This window comes from Chiloscyllium plagiosum, chromosome 39 (genome assembly GCF_004010195.1).
Source record: "Chiloscyllium plagiosum isolate BGI_BamShark_2017 chromosome 39, ASM401019v2, whole genome shotgun sequence".
Classification (NCBI taxonomy): domain Eukaryota; kingdom Metazoa; phylum Chordata; class Chondrichthyes; order Orectolobiformes; family Hemiscylliidae; genus Chiloscyllium; species Chiloscyllium plagiosum.
Window position 1 is genome coordinate 17,393,776 of NC_057748.1, and position 12,627 is coordinate 17,406,402.

The 12,627-nt window shown below is 45.0% G+C and overlaps 2 protein-coding genes across 2 annotated transcripts in view; both read left to right on the forward strand.

Moving 5' to 3' along the window:
- Positions 1–12,627, forward strand: part of LOC122542026 (phosphomannomutase 1-like) — a 33,425-nt gene that overhangs the window by 19,836 nt on the left and 962 nt on the right. The window contains exon 6 of the mRNA XM_043679316.1: positions 12,363–12,622. Coding sequence (XP_043535251.1) covers positions 12,363–12,622 — 260 coding nt within the window. The remainder of the gene's footprint in view (positions 1–12,362; positions 12,623–12,627) is intronic.
- The window catches only part of polr3h (polymerase (RNA) III (DNA directed) polypeptide H), a 20,208-nt gene continuing 20,021 nt past the window's right edge, over positions 12,441–12,627 (forward strand). The window contains exon 1 of the mRNA XM_043679878.1: positions 12,441–12,562. The gene's annotated coding sequence lies outside the window, so the exon portion shown is untranslated. The remainder of the gene's footprint in view (positions 12,563–12,627) is intronic.

The following is a 12,627-nucleotide window of genomic DNA, read 5'->3' on the forward strand; positions in this document are numbered from 1 at the left end:
AGACACATACACAGACAGACGCGCCCCCAACACACAGACACAGACACCCACACACACACAGAGACACACACACAGACACACACACGCGCACAGAGACACACACAGACACACACACACCGCCACACACACACACAGACAGACACACACACACGCACTCACACAGAGCCACACACACAGACAGACAGACAGACACACACACACAGAGCCACACACACCACTTTTTACCACAAACGTTTGACAGATTCCACATTTACCTTGTACAGGACAATGTTGAAGAGATTATCTGGGGAATTTGGGGTTTAGGTACACACCTGTGTAGAACTCCAGGGAGAGTGTGGGGGGAGAGAGAGAGGGCAGGAGGTCAGTCATTTGGAGACGGTGCCTGTTTAATTACTGTAAACAAAAGACATGATCACTGTTGGAAAAACATCTTTGATGTAATGTTTCTATTGGGACCTTGAGATCTCCTTCGGATAATCCGATTTTTGGATAATTGGTATTCAGATAATCGAGGTTCCACTGTCTGACTAAAAGTTATCAGGTCATCGATATATACAGCACAGTTGGGTAATCCAGCAATTACCCTATTGGTCAGTTCTGAACTGTGGCTGGTGCATTTTTCATACCAAATGGCATGACTTTAAACCGATATAGTCCATTAGGCGTTTTGAAAGTTGAAATTGCCTTTGCTCTTTCTGATAAAGGTACCAGCCAGTATCCTCTGAGCAAGTCCAACTTAGAAATGTAAGTTGCTTGACCTACCTTTTCAACACAGTCTTCCAAACGCGGAATGGGATATGCATCAGCTTTTGTAATGGCGTTGACTTTGTGATAGTCTGCACATAACCATTGGGTACCGTTTGGTTTTGGCACCTTTACTATGGGTAAGCTCCAGTCACCGTAATTCACTTTGATTATGCCATCTTGGAGCATGTGTTCAACCTCCTTTTGAACCTGTGTCAACTTTGGAAGGCTATGCCTATAAGGATGTTGCTTAATCAGAACAGTATCTCCTATACCTACATTACACATAATTAGGTTAGTACTTCTCACTTATTCCTACATATCTCCCCATGTGATAGTAATAATTCAGGTCATTTCAATTTTCATCGGGAAGGTAACTCAATAACTTATCCCAATTTTTGATAACTTCCTCATTGTTCAATTCAATTTGAGAAATGTCCAATTCACAATCCTCTGAACCTGGATCTTCCCTCTGTGTTGTAACCAATAACCCAGTCTCCTTTGGCTTTCCTTCCCTGACAAAATACCTTTTGAGCAGATTCATAAGACACACTCTGTGAGATTTCTTCCTGTCTGGAGTCCTTCTCAAATAGTTCACCTCACTCGATTTCTTTTTGACTTGTTAAGGACCTTGCTTTTAAAGGTTCACCTATCACTGGAAGTAACACTAACATCTTATCCCCAATAGCAAAGTTGCGAGTCTTTGATTTCTTGTATGCTTCCTGTTTCATTGTAGGCTGTGTGATATTTCTAAATGCTGTCTCGCCAACTCCCCCACTTTATTTAATTGTTCTCAAAATTTTAACACATAGTCCAAACATGTGGTCTCTGAATTCTGACTTGTCAATTTCTCCTTAATCAATTTTAATGGTCCTCTCACTTCATGCCAAAAACTAATCCAAATGGACTGCATTTGGTGCAAAAAGCAAAAAACCAAATTGATCTGATCGCAAAAAGCACAAATGGAATTCCCTTATCCCAAACATCAGGATAGTCCTGACAATAAATCCTCAACATGGTCTTTAATGTCTGATGCCACCTTTTGCGACTCTGGATGGTACACAGTAGATTTGAATTGTTTTATTCCTAAGCTGTCCATAACTTCCTTGAATAATTTTGGTGTAAAGTTTGACCTTTGATCTGATTGTATCTCTGTCGGTGAAAAATTTGAGTAATTCCTCAACAATCCTTTTAGCTATGACATTGCACAATCTAGTCTAGTCAACACTTCCATTATTGTTAACAAATACTGGTTACCACTTTTTGTTTGAGGTAGAGGTCCTATGCAACTAATTTCGACTGTTGTAAAAGGTTCCTCAAATGCAGGGATAGGGATTAAAGGTGCGGGCTTTATTACTGCCTGTGGTTTTCCAATTACCCGACATGTCCGGCAAAATTCAACTATATCCAGGTCAGTAAAAATGATTTTGTATTTTAGCCTGAGTTTTTCTCACTCCTAAATGACCCCTAGAGGTAACTCATAACACCTCCCTTCTGTAACCCACTAGTAATACAACTTGATGACCTTCTGCCCATTTCTCATCTGCCTGAATATGTGATGGTGTCCATTTCCTCATTAAGAAATCATTTTAAAGATAATAACATTCAGGGACACATTCAGACTCCTTTTCTGTGTACGCCTTTTGATACAATTGCTTTAAATGTTCCCCTTTCTGCTGTAACTCAGTTAATTTCTCTGAACTAAATATGTCTGCATTGTCATCTATCTGCTCCTGGTTTGTATCAACCATCTGATCAATTCCACTTCAACTTCCTTATCTATACTCTTTGATCTGTTTTTCCTGTTTTAACTGGTGACTTTGTGACCCCGTTACCACACAGTCAGGAAAAATTCCTGGATATGCATCCTCAATAGTTCAGTTGTCTGAGTTTCCACTGGCTTTTCAACCACAGTAGGCAGCACTCCTACCTGTGTACCAGCTGTATCATTAGCAAGGACAAACTGTACTCCCGGAGCTGAGCATTTGCCAGTACTCCTGCCATGACTTCTCCACTCTTCTGTGGACACTCTAACCTTACCTGACAGAATTGAGCACTTCTTGTCGCACCATGAATCCCAATTACTGGCACCTTTTCTGGCAGTAGTCCTTCAGAAGTACATATCACAGATTGGGAGGATCCTGTGACTCTTAATATTGCAACCACTTTACCTGCTGCTCCTAGTCTATGTGAGTAAACTTTACGATTGCAGGTAAGTGGTTTAAGAAGATCTGGCACTCCCTCCGTAACCAACCTCTGACCAGCTTGTACATTCTGGTGTAGCTTTCTAACCTCCATTGTGCTTTCTGTTACCACTCCAACAAAATTCACTGGCGTTTCCTGTTTTCCACATCTGGCTTCTCAGTGATCTTCCTAACCCACCAACGCTGCGATTTCATGTGGCCTACTTAATTGCAGTGAAAACAGCAAAGCTTTTTAACTTCTCTTTCCCCTTCAGGGATTTCCTTTTTACCCTGTGGTAAGTTATCCTTTTGATCTTCACCGAGATCTATCTTTCCCTTTCCACGTGAGGATTCCTCTTTTCCCCAAGTTCCATCCCTAAAGGATTGAAATTGACTTTGGAAGCCAAATATTGATTTATGGAGCAATTTATAACCATCAGCCATTTCAGCTGCTAATCTTGCGGTTTTAACTCTCTGCTCTTCCACACGAGTTCTCATTACTTCAAGAAGTGAATTTTTGAACTCCTGCCTTAGTGCCAGTTTCTGAAGTTCAAACTCCATCTCTTTCTTCCTTTCCTCTCTCTCCTTTTCTTTCTCTTCTCTCTCTCTTCCACTTTTTGTTCTGTTAAAGCGATTTGTTCTTCTTCTCTTTCCTCTGCTTTTATTTGTAATTCAAACTGTTTCATTTCTGTTGCCCTTTCCTTGTCTTTCGCCTCTAACTCAAGTTGCTTCATTTGCAATTCCAGCAAATGTAAATGCTGAGCTACTGCTGTAATTATCTCTCCTTTCCTCACGGAGGGAGGCAGCTCCAGCTCCAGCCTGTCTGCTAATTCCAGCAGCTTGGCCTTCACCACTTTTTGCAAAAAACCCCAAAGCCATTTCTTCTACCCCAAGGAAACTCTCGGTGACTGGAAGAGACATTGCTATCCCAAGCACTGTTTAAACCAATCGAATTCAATGCCCTACCACTTGCTGCCTTTGACTCTGGCAACCCTAATCCCAAATCCGAACTATAGAACAAATCCTGCAAAGAGCCCCCAGTCTGTTATGGACCAGGCCAGGACTCTCCAAACATTTCAAGAAGGTAGCCCAGACCCTAACTTTGCTCATTGTTTTAAGCAGGTGTAAAGTGGATATTCCAGGAGTGATGCAGCTGGTCAAACCTCTTAGTTTTAAACAAAATTGAATTTATTTACCAGATTATGGAATGAAATACAAACGAATACAGAATAACTTAGCCTATCCAAAATGCCGACAGACAATCCCAACTTAATGTTGCTGTTCCCAATACTTGCAATAATCCCCATAAATGCCCCTTGGCACGAAAGGAAAAATCAAACACAGGGTCTTACAGGAGAGAAGTCAGAGAGAGAGAGAGAGAGCGTACCAGCCTAAACCTGCTTCTTTGGGTCCAGCAGCTTTAAAACACTACTGCTATAAACCAAAACAAACCAGAGACAAGCTGAGTTGGGAGAACTGGCCACTCTCCTTTTATGGTACAAGTGTTTGTTTTCAAAAACTTGAAAGCCTGTTTCCTGAGGTAATATCTGTTAGCTGTAATCAAACTGGCTTTGAAACCCTTCAACTTAGACCTTTTGGAGTCTGTGTATTTTACGAGTTCTCTGAAAAAAGAAGTCAGGGACACCGTAACCTTGTTAATGGAGCAGCTTTGTCATAATAGGGACAAGCTGATCCTGCTCACAAGGAGAACAAGAATGAGAGGACACAGATTTAAAGTTATCTGCAAATGAAACAAGGGTGATGTGTTTAAAAAATGTTGTCACACAGCGAGTAGCTAGGGTCTGGAATACACTGTCCGGAAATGTGTGGAGGCAGGTTCAATTGAGGTATTCAAGAGGGTCATTCAATGGTTATTTAGATAGAGATGTAGTGCAGGGATATCAGAAAAGGTAGGAGATTGGTACTAGTCTATAAAGAACAAAGGACAAAGAACCTTACAGCACAGGCCCTCCAAGCCTGCACCAATCCAGATCCTCTATCTAAACCTGCCACCTATTTTCTAAGGAACTGTATCCCTTTACTCCCTGCCCATTCATGTATCTGTCTAGATACATCTTAAATGACGCTATCATTCTTGCCCCTAAAACTTCCGCTGGCAACACACCCATCACCACCTGCGTGAAGAACTTTCCATGTATACCTCCCCTAAACCTTTCCCCTTTTACTATGAACTCATGACCCGTAGTAATTGAGTCCCCATCTCTGGGAAAACGTTTCTTGCCATCCACCCTGTCTACACCTCTCATGATTTTGTAGATCCCAATCAGGTCCCGTCCTCCCCCTCCCCTCCCAACCTCCATCTTTCTAATGAAAATAATCCTAATCTGCTCAACCTCTCTTCATAGCTAGTGGCCTCCATTCCAGGAAACATCCTGGTGAACCTCCTCTGCACCCTCTCCAAAGCATCCACGTCCTTTTGGTAACGTAGCGACCAGAAATGTATTCCAAATGTGGCTGAACCAAATTTTTATACAACTCTTGTAACATGACCTGCCAACTCTTGTACTCAATACCCCGTCTGATGAAGGAAAGCATGCCATATGCAAATAATACTCGTTTGAAGAGCAATGACGGACTGAATTCCCTCCTGGATCCTAACAATTCTCTGATCTTGTCTCTCCCTCTCTAGAATTTTCTCCTAGTCAGGTGTCCATCACTTTACTCACTCACAGGGTGAAGCAATCAAGCACTGCACAGGGATCTGCGATCTGACTAACTTAGTCAAACACTACAGTCCTGGTGTATGCTCACTCCATCAGCAACACACTCAACTCTTAAGTGAATGATGTCTGTGCTGACTTGGTCACTTCCATCAAAAGACAGCTCTAAACCCAAAAGCTTTTAGTATAGGGAAATGGCTGTGGTGTCACGACATTGTCTTTGCAAGTGAGAACAAATGAACGTACAAACAAAGTGCAGACGTAGGCCATTCGGCCCCTCAAACCTGCTCTGTCAGGCAATGAGATTGTGGCTGATCTGATTGGGACGGCCAATCCACACCTACCCCCTATAAGCTTTCATCCCCTTTGCTTAACACAAATTTATCTCCTGCTTTGACAAGATTCTGCTTCCAGCAGCTTTTCAGGATGAACTTTTCAAAAAGAAAATGGCCACATTTCTGTTTTAAATGGATTTTTTTTTAAACAATGACCTGTCGTTTTAGTTTCTCTCCTCAGAGGAAACATCCTCTCCACATTCACCCTCTCAGCCCGTCCAGGAGTTTTATATCCGTCAATCAAGTCACCTTTTGTCCTTCTAAACTCCAGCAGAAAGAAGCTTAGCCTGTCCACCCTCCCCCTCACGAGACAACCTTTCCTTTCCTAAGTATTAGTCGAGCAAGTCTTCTCTGAACTGCATCCAATATTGGACTCACCTATGCCCTGTGTAACCGAGCCGCAACATCCCTACACTTGTATTCAGTTCCCCTCATTCTACTAGCTTTCCTAATTACTTGCTGTACCTGCATACTAACCTTCTGTGATTCATCTATGAGGGTATGCAGATCTGTTCTGTACCCCTGAGCTCTGATCTCTCACCATTTGGATAATAATGCTTCTTTTTAAACCTTCTTGCCAAAATGGACAATTTCACATTTTACTCAATTTACCAAATCTTTGCCCCCTCACTGAACCTATCCATATCCCGCCACAGCTTCCTCATAGGATCCCTGCAGTACAGATGGAGGCCATTTGGCCTATCAAGTCAGCAGTGACCTTCTGAAGACCATCCCATTCCCCACCCCATCCCTGCACTTAGCATAGAGTTGAAAAAGTGTGGCACTGGAAAAGCACGGGCAGCGTCCGACGAGCAGGAGAATTGATGTTTCGAGTATAAACTCTTCATCAATCCCGACGAAGGGTTTATGTCCAAAACATTGGCTCTCAGGTTGCTGCCTGACCTGCTGTACTTTTCCAGCACGACACTTTTCGACTCTGCATTTGGCATAGCCAATCCACCCTAACCTGCACATCTTTGGACTACAGGAAGAAACTGAAGTACTCTGAAAATAAAACCCACACGGATGCAGGCAGAATGTGCAAACTCCACACAGATAGTCACCCAAGGCTGGAATCGAGCCCAGATCCTTGGTGCTGTGAGGCAGCCAACCACTGAGCCACCCACACCACTCATACTCTCCTCACACTGTACTTTCCCACTTATCTTTGTGTCATCAGCAAATTTGGTAAACTTACCACCTACCCCTTCACCCAAGTCATTTAAACAATTTGTAAATAGTTGAGGTATCAGCACCAATCTCTATGTCACACTGCTCATTACATCTTCGAGGAGAAAGTGAGGACTGCAGATGCTGGAGATCAGAGCTGAAAATGTGTTGCTGGAAAAACGCAGCAGGTCAGGCACATCCAAGGACAGGAGAATCGATGTTTCGGGCATAAGCCCTTCTTCAGGAAGAAGGGCTTATGCCCAAAACGTCGATTCTCCTGTTCCTTGGATGCTGCCTGACCTGCTGCGCTTTTCCAGCAACACATTTTCAGCTCAGTGCTCATTACATCTTGCCCAACCAATAAAAGTATCATTTATACTCTCGGTTTTCTGTTAGCCAGCCGGTCTTCTATCCAAATAAAAACCGAAAGAACTGTGGATGCTGTAAATCAGAAACACAACTGGAGCGGCCTGGTGGCTCAGTGGTCAGCCCTGTTGCCTCATGGGACTTGGGTTCAATTCTATCCTTGGGCAATTGTTTCTGTGGAGTTTGCACATTCTCCCTGTGTCTGCGTGGTTTTTCCTGGGGTGCTCCAGTTTCCTCCCACAGTCCAAAGATATGCAGGTTAGATGGATTGGCCATGCCAAATTGCCCATGGTGTCCAGAGATGTGGAGGTTTGGTTGGCTAGCCATGGGAAATAAAAGGTTACAGAGGTAGGGTGGAATGCTCTTTCGAGGGTTAGTTTAGACTTGATGGACTGAATGGCCTACTTCCACATTGTAGGGATCCTATGATTTCAAATACAGAAATTGCTGAAAAAGCTCAGCAATCTGTGGACAGCAATCAGAATTACTACTTAGGGTCAGGTGACCCTTCCTCAAATCTCAGTCTTCCATCCATGCAACTATACGACCCACCACACCATGAGCTTGATTCTGTACAATGACCTGTGATGTAACACCTTATCAAATACTTTCTGGAAATCTAAGTGCAGTATATCCACCTTGTTTGTGTCACCTCCTCAAACAACTCCAATAAATTGGTCAAATACGACTTTCCTTTGACAAGATAAAACGAAGATGGACATTGTCATCACTTGGAGACCAGTCACTAGGGGCCATGACCTCCAAAGGCAGACTCTTTGGAAGAGCTTTGCAATGATTGTAATGAGATCAGCTTGGTGGACCTCATAGAATATGAGTTCTCTGATTGGGGCTGTTAACCTGACTCAAACAGGGAGCCCTGGCTGACAGATAGAAACAGGACTGTCAGAGATATTGGAGTCAAGGACTACTCATGTGTAAATAAAGGGTGATTTGGATGGGATACTGGCCTCTGTGGAGTTATTTCAGAACTATAACTGCATTATTCTGAAATGGGTAAGATATACAGCAACTCAACCTAAACTTAGCAAAGACCTGTTCTAGTGATCCTGTCCTGTTTAGAACTGTTGAGATTACAGTTGAGAGAGGAAAGGCTCAAAATACATGAGATGGGGAGGGGTGGCTGGGGGGGAGGGAACAACTGGAGAATAACCCCTCCGCAAGCCCCAAAGCAATAAGGAAAATACAACCATGGAGTGACCAATCACAGAGGAATCATTCCTCTACGCATACCCCCACATCATGAGAGAGACAGCATCAGCGAGGAGCTGTTTGTCCAATCACAGGCTGCATCTCTTGCCAGTGAACCTATCAGCAATGAGAAACAACCAGCCTGTGATTGGTGCAGCAACTGTGACGGGAGGCAGAATAGCGCCGGGGTGGCTCTCAGCCAATCACGGACTTCAGGCAGTGTGATAGGTCAAGTCTGGGGTTGGGTGGGAAGGGGATGGTGTTGGTGGGAGAAGGGGCTATGACATGGAGGGGGTGAAGGACTTGGTGGTGGACAGGTTCTACTGCAGAGGACTCAAGTCCACAGCAAGAGATAGTGTAACCAGGGTGTCCAACAATCCTAGATTTTTCCAGGCTATCCCCTCAGTGATCTCATATCCAGGGATGTTAGTTGCTGGAATGCCCCCTGTCCTGTATTTTTGAAACTACAAATTGGAAATAATTGTGAATCTCCTGGAAGTGATGTGTAAAGATAATGAGCCCCACAATCTAGACAGCACTCTGTCCCACAAACCCCTCCCCCAACCTCTCCAATGATCCCATCATATGGACACCATCTCCCGCTCAGTGTCTCTTATTTCTTTCACCCTGGGCAGTGCTGGTGGACACACACACTGTGATGCTCGGAGCTAGGGATTCACTGTTGTAATAATTTTTTTCATTCTCTCATGGGACATAGCTATTGCTGGCTGGGTCAGCATTTACTGGTTGCCCTTGAGAAGATGGGGGTGAGCTGCCTTCTTGAACCACAGTAGTCCACCTGCTGTGGGTTGACCCACAATGCCCTTAGGGAGAGAATTCTAGAATTTTGATCCAGTGACAGTGAAGGAACAGGGATGTATTTCAAACACAGGATGGTGAGTGGTTTGGAGGGCAACCTGCAGGGGGTGGTGTTCCCATGTACCTGCTGCCCTTATCCTTCTAGATGGAAGTAGTTGTGGGTTTGGAAAGTACAGTCTCAGGATCTTTGCTGAATTTCTGTGGTGCATCTCATAGATAGTACAGACTGCTGCTACTAAGTGTCAGTGGAGAACAGAATGAATTCTTGTGGATCCAAGCAAGCAGCTTTGTCCTGGAAGATGTCAAGCTATTTGAGTGTTGGTGCAGCTGCACCTACCCAGGCAAGTGGGGAGTATTCCATCACACTCCTGACTTATGGCCTGGTGGACAGGTTGTGTGGAGTCAAGAGGTAAGTTACTCGCTGCAGTATTCCTAACCTCTGAACTGCTCTTGTAGTTACTGGATTGATAAGGCAAATCTCGCTGAGTTTATTAATTAATGGTAGCACCCCCCCGGATGTTGACAGTGGGGGATTCAGGGATGGTCAACATTGAATGTCAAAAGGCGATGGTTAGATAGCATCTTATTGGAGATGGTCATTGTCTGGCATTTCTGTGGTGTGAATGTTACTTGTCACTTTGTCAGCCCAAGCCTGGATTTTGTTCAGATCTTGTTGCATTTTAACATGGACAGATTCAGTATCTGAGGAGTCGCAAATGGTGTTGAACATTGGACAATCATCAGTGAACACCCCACTTCTCACTTTATATTTTTTCCCTCCCACACTCCCGCCTAACTGCGGTAGTGCTTATTTTTTCCCCAGCACCCATGTTGTGTGTGTGTGTGTGCAGGTGTGAGACACAGTGAGAGACACAAGGTGTACGAATCTTTATTCAATTTCTTCCACCAGGAAGCAAAGAAACACCCGAGTGGCCAGTGACAAGCAGTGCCCTTTACACCAAAGGGCAATGCTGTGTGATCAAACACTTCTCACTTTATAATGCATGAAAGGTTATTGATGAAGCAGCTGAAGATGGTTAGACTGAGGACACTGTCCTGAGGAACTCCTGCACAGACACCCTTGAGCTGAGATGACTGACCTCCAACAATCTTAACCATCTTCTTATGTGCGTGTATGCTTCCAACCAGTGGAGAGTTTGCCCCCGATTCTCATTGATTCCATTTTGCCAGGGCTCCTTGATGCCACGCATAGACTAATGTGGTTTTGTTGTCAAGGGCTCTCACTCTCCCCTCCCCTCTGGAATTTAGCTCTTATGTCCATGTTTGAACCAAGGCTGTAATGAGGTCAGTAGCTGACTGGCCCCGGCGGAACCCAAACTGGGTGCCACTGAGCAGGTTATTGCTGAACAGGTGCTGCTTAATAGCTCTGTTGGTGACACCTTCCATCACTTTACTGATGATGATGGGATGGTAGTTGGTCAGATTGGATTTGTACTGCTTTTTATGTACAGGACAGATCTGGACAATTTTCCACATTGCTGGGTAGATGCTGGTGTTACAACTGTACTCGGACAACTTGGCTCCGGGAGCAGCAAATTCTGGAGCACAAGTCTCCAGCCACAATATTATCAGGGTGCACATTCTTTGCAATAGCTAGTGCTTCCAACCATCTCTTCATATCAGGTGGAGTGAATCGAATTGGCTGAAGTCTGGTGTCTGTAATGCTGGCGACCAATGGAGGAGCCCGAGATGGATCATCCACTCAGCACTTCTGACTGAAGATTGTCGTGAATGCTTCAGCCTTATGAGATTAGATTACTTACAGTGTGGAAACACGCCCTTCGGCCCAACAAGTCCACACCGACCCACCGAAGCGCAACCCACCCAGACCCATTCCCTACATTTACCCCTTCACCTAACACTACGGGCAATTTAACATGGCCAATTCACCTAACCTGCACTTCTTTGGACTGTGGGAGGAAACCGGAGCACCCAGAGGAAAGCCACGCAGACACGGGGAGAATGTGCAAACTCCACACAGTCAGTCGCCTGAGGCAGGAATTGAACCCGGGTCTCTGGCGCTGTGAGGCAACAATGCTAACCACTGTGCCACCCACAAAAACTCTGCTTTCGCTCCACAGTTTGGAAACAGGCCCTTCGGTCCAACAAGTCCACACCGACCCTCCGGCGAGCAACCCAGATAGATCCATTCCCTTACATTTACCCCTGACTAATGCACCTAACACTACAGGCAATTTCCCATGGCCAATTCACCTGCACATCTCTGTTACTGTGGGAGGAAACCGGGGCACCCAGAGGAAACCCGCACAGACACGGGGAGAATGTGCAAACTCCACACAGACAGTCGCCATGAGGCTGGAATCGAACCTGGGACCCTGGCGCTGTGAGGCAGCAGTGCTAACCACTGCCTACACTGAGCTTGTCCATCATTGAGGATTGGGATGTGTGTGGAGCTTCCTCCTGCAGTGACTTGTTTAATTTATCCACCACCATTCACGACTGGATGTGAGAGGGCTGTCGAGCTCAGATCTGACCCGCTGGTTGTGGGATCACTCAGCTCAACCACTTTGCATTTTCAATGTTCAACCCAAATGAAAAACATCACTTAGAAATAAAAATGATTCGGAGATGCCGGTGTTGGACTGGGGTGACAAAGTTAAAAATCACACAACACCAGGTTATAATCCAACAGGTTTAATTGGAAACTAATGTGCTTCCGAAGCTGGTGTGCTTCCAATTAAACCTGTTGGACTATACCCTGGTGTTGTGTGATTTTTAACTTTGAAAGGAAAAGGTTTGCTGGTTTTAGATTCTGTTGCTGTTGAATTAAGTTGTTTTGGTGTAAAGCCTGTCTGATTCTGTTTATTTGTCAGACAGACACCTCCCTCCTTGTCTGGGGTCTGACATCTTCCAGGTTGTCCAGGGGAGAGCTGTCGCAAACTGCGGTAAAGTCCAACGGCAAAGTTAACGGCCTGACCTTCTGCCGTAAAGTGGCATTCGCCCGCCGGCCCCCGACCGGCTGCCGTAAAGTGGATTTCGGCCGGTTGCAGGGATCGAATGGCAACGTGAAAAGGTTCGTGGGAGCCGGGAGCCCGGGGGTGGGAGCCGGGGGCCCGGGGGTGGGGGCCCGGGGGTGGG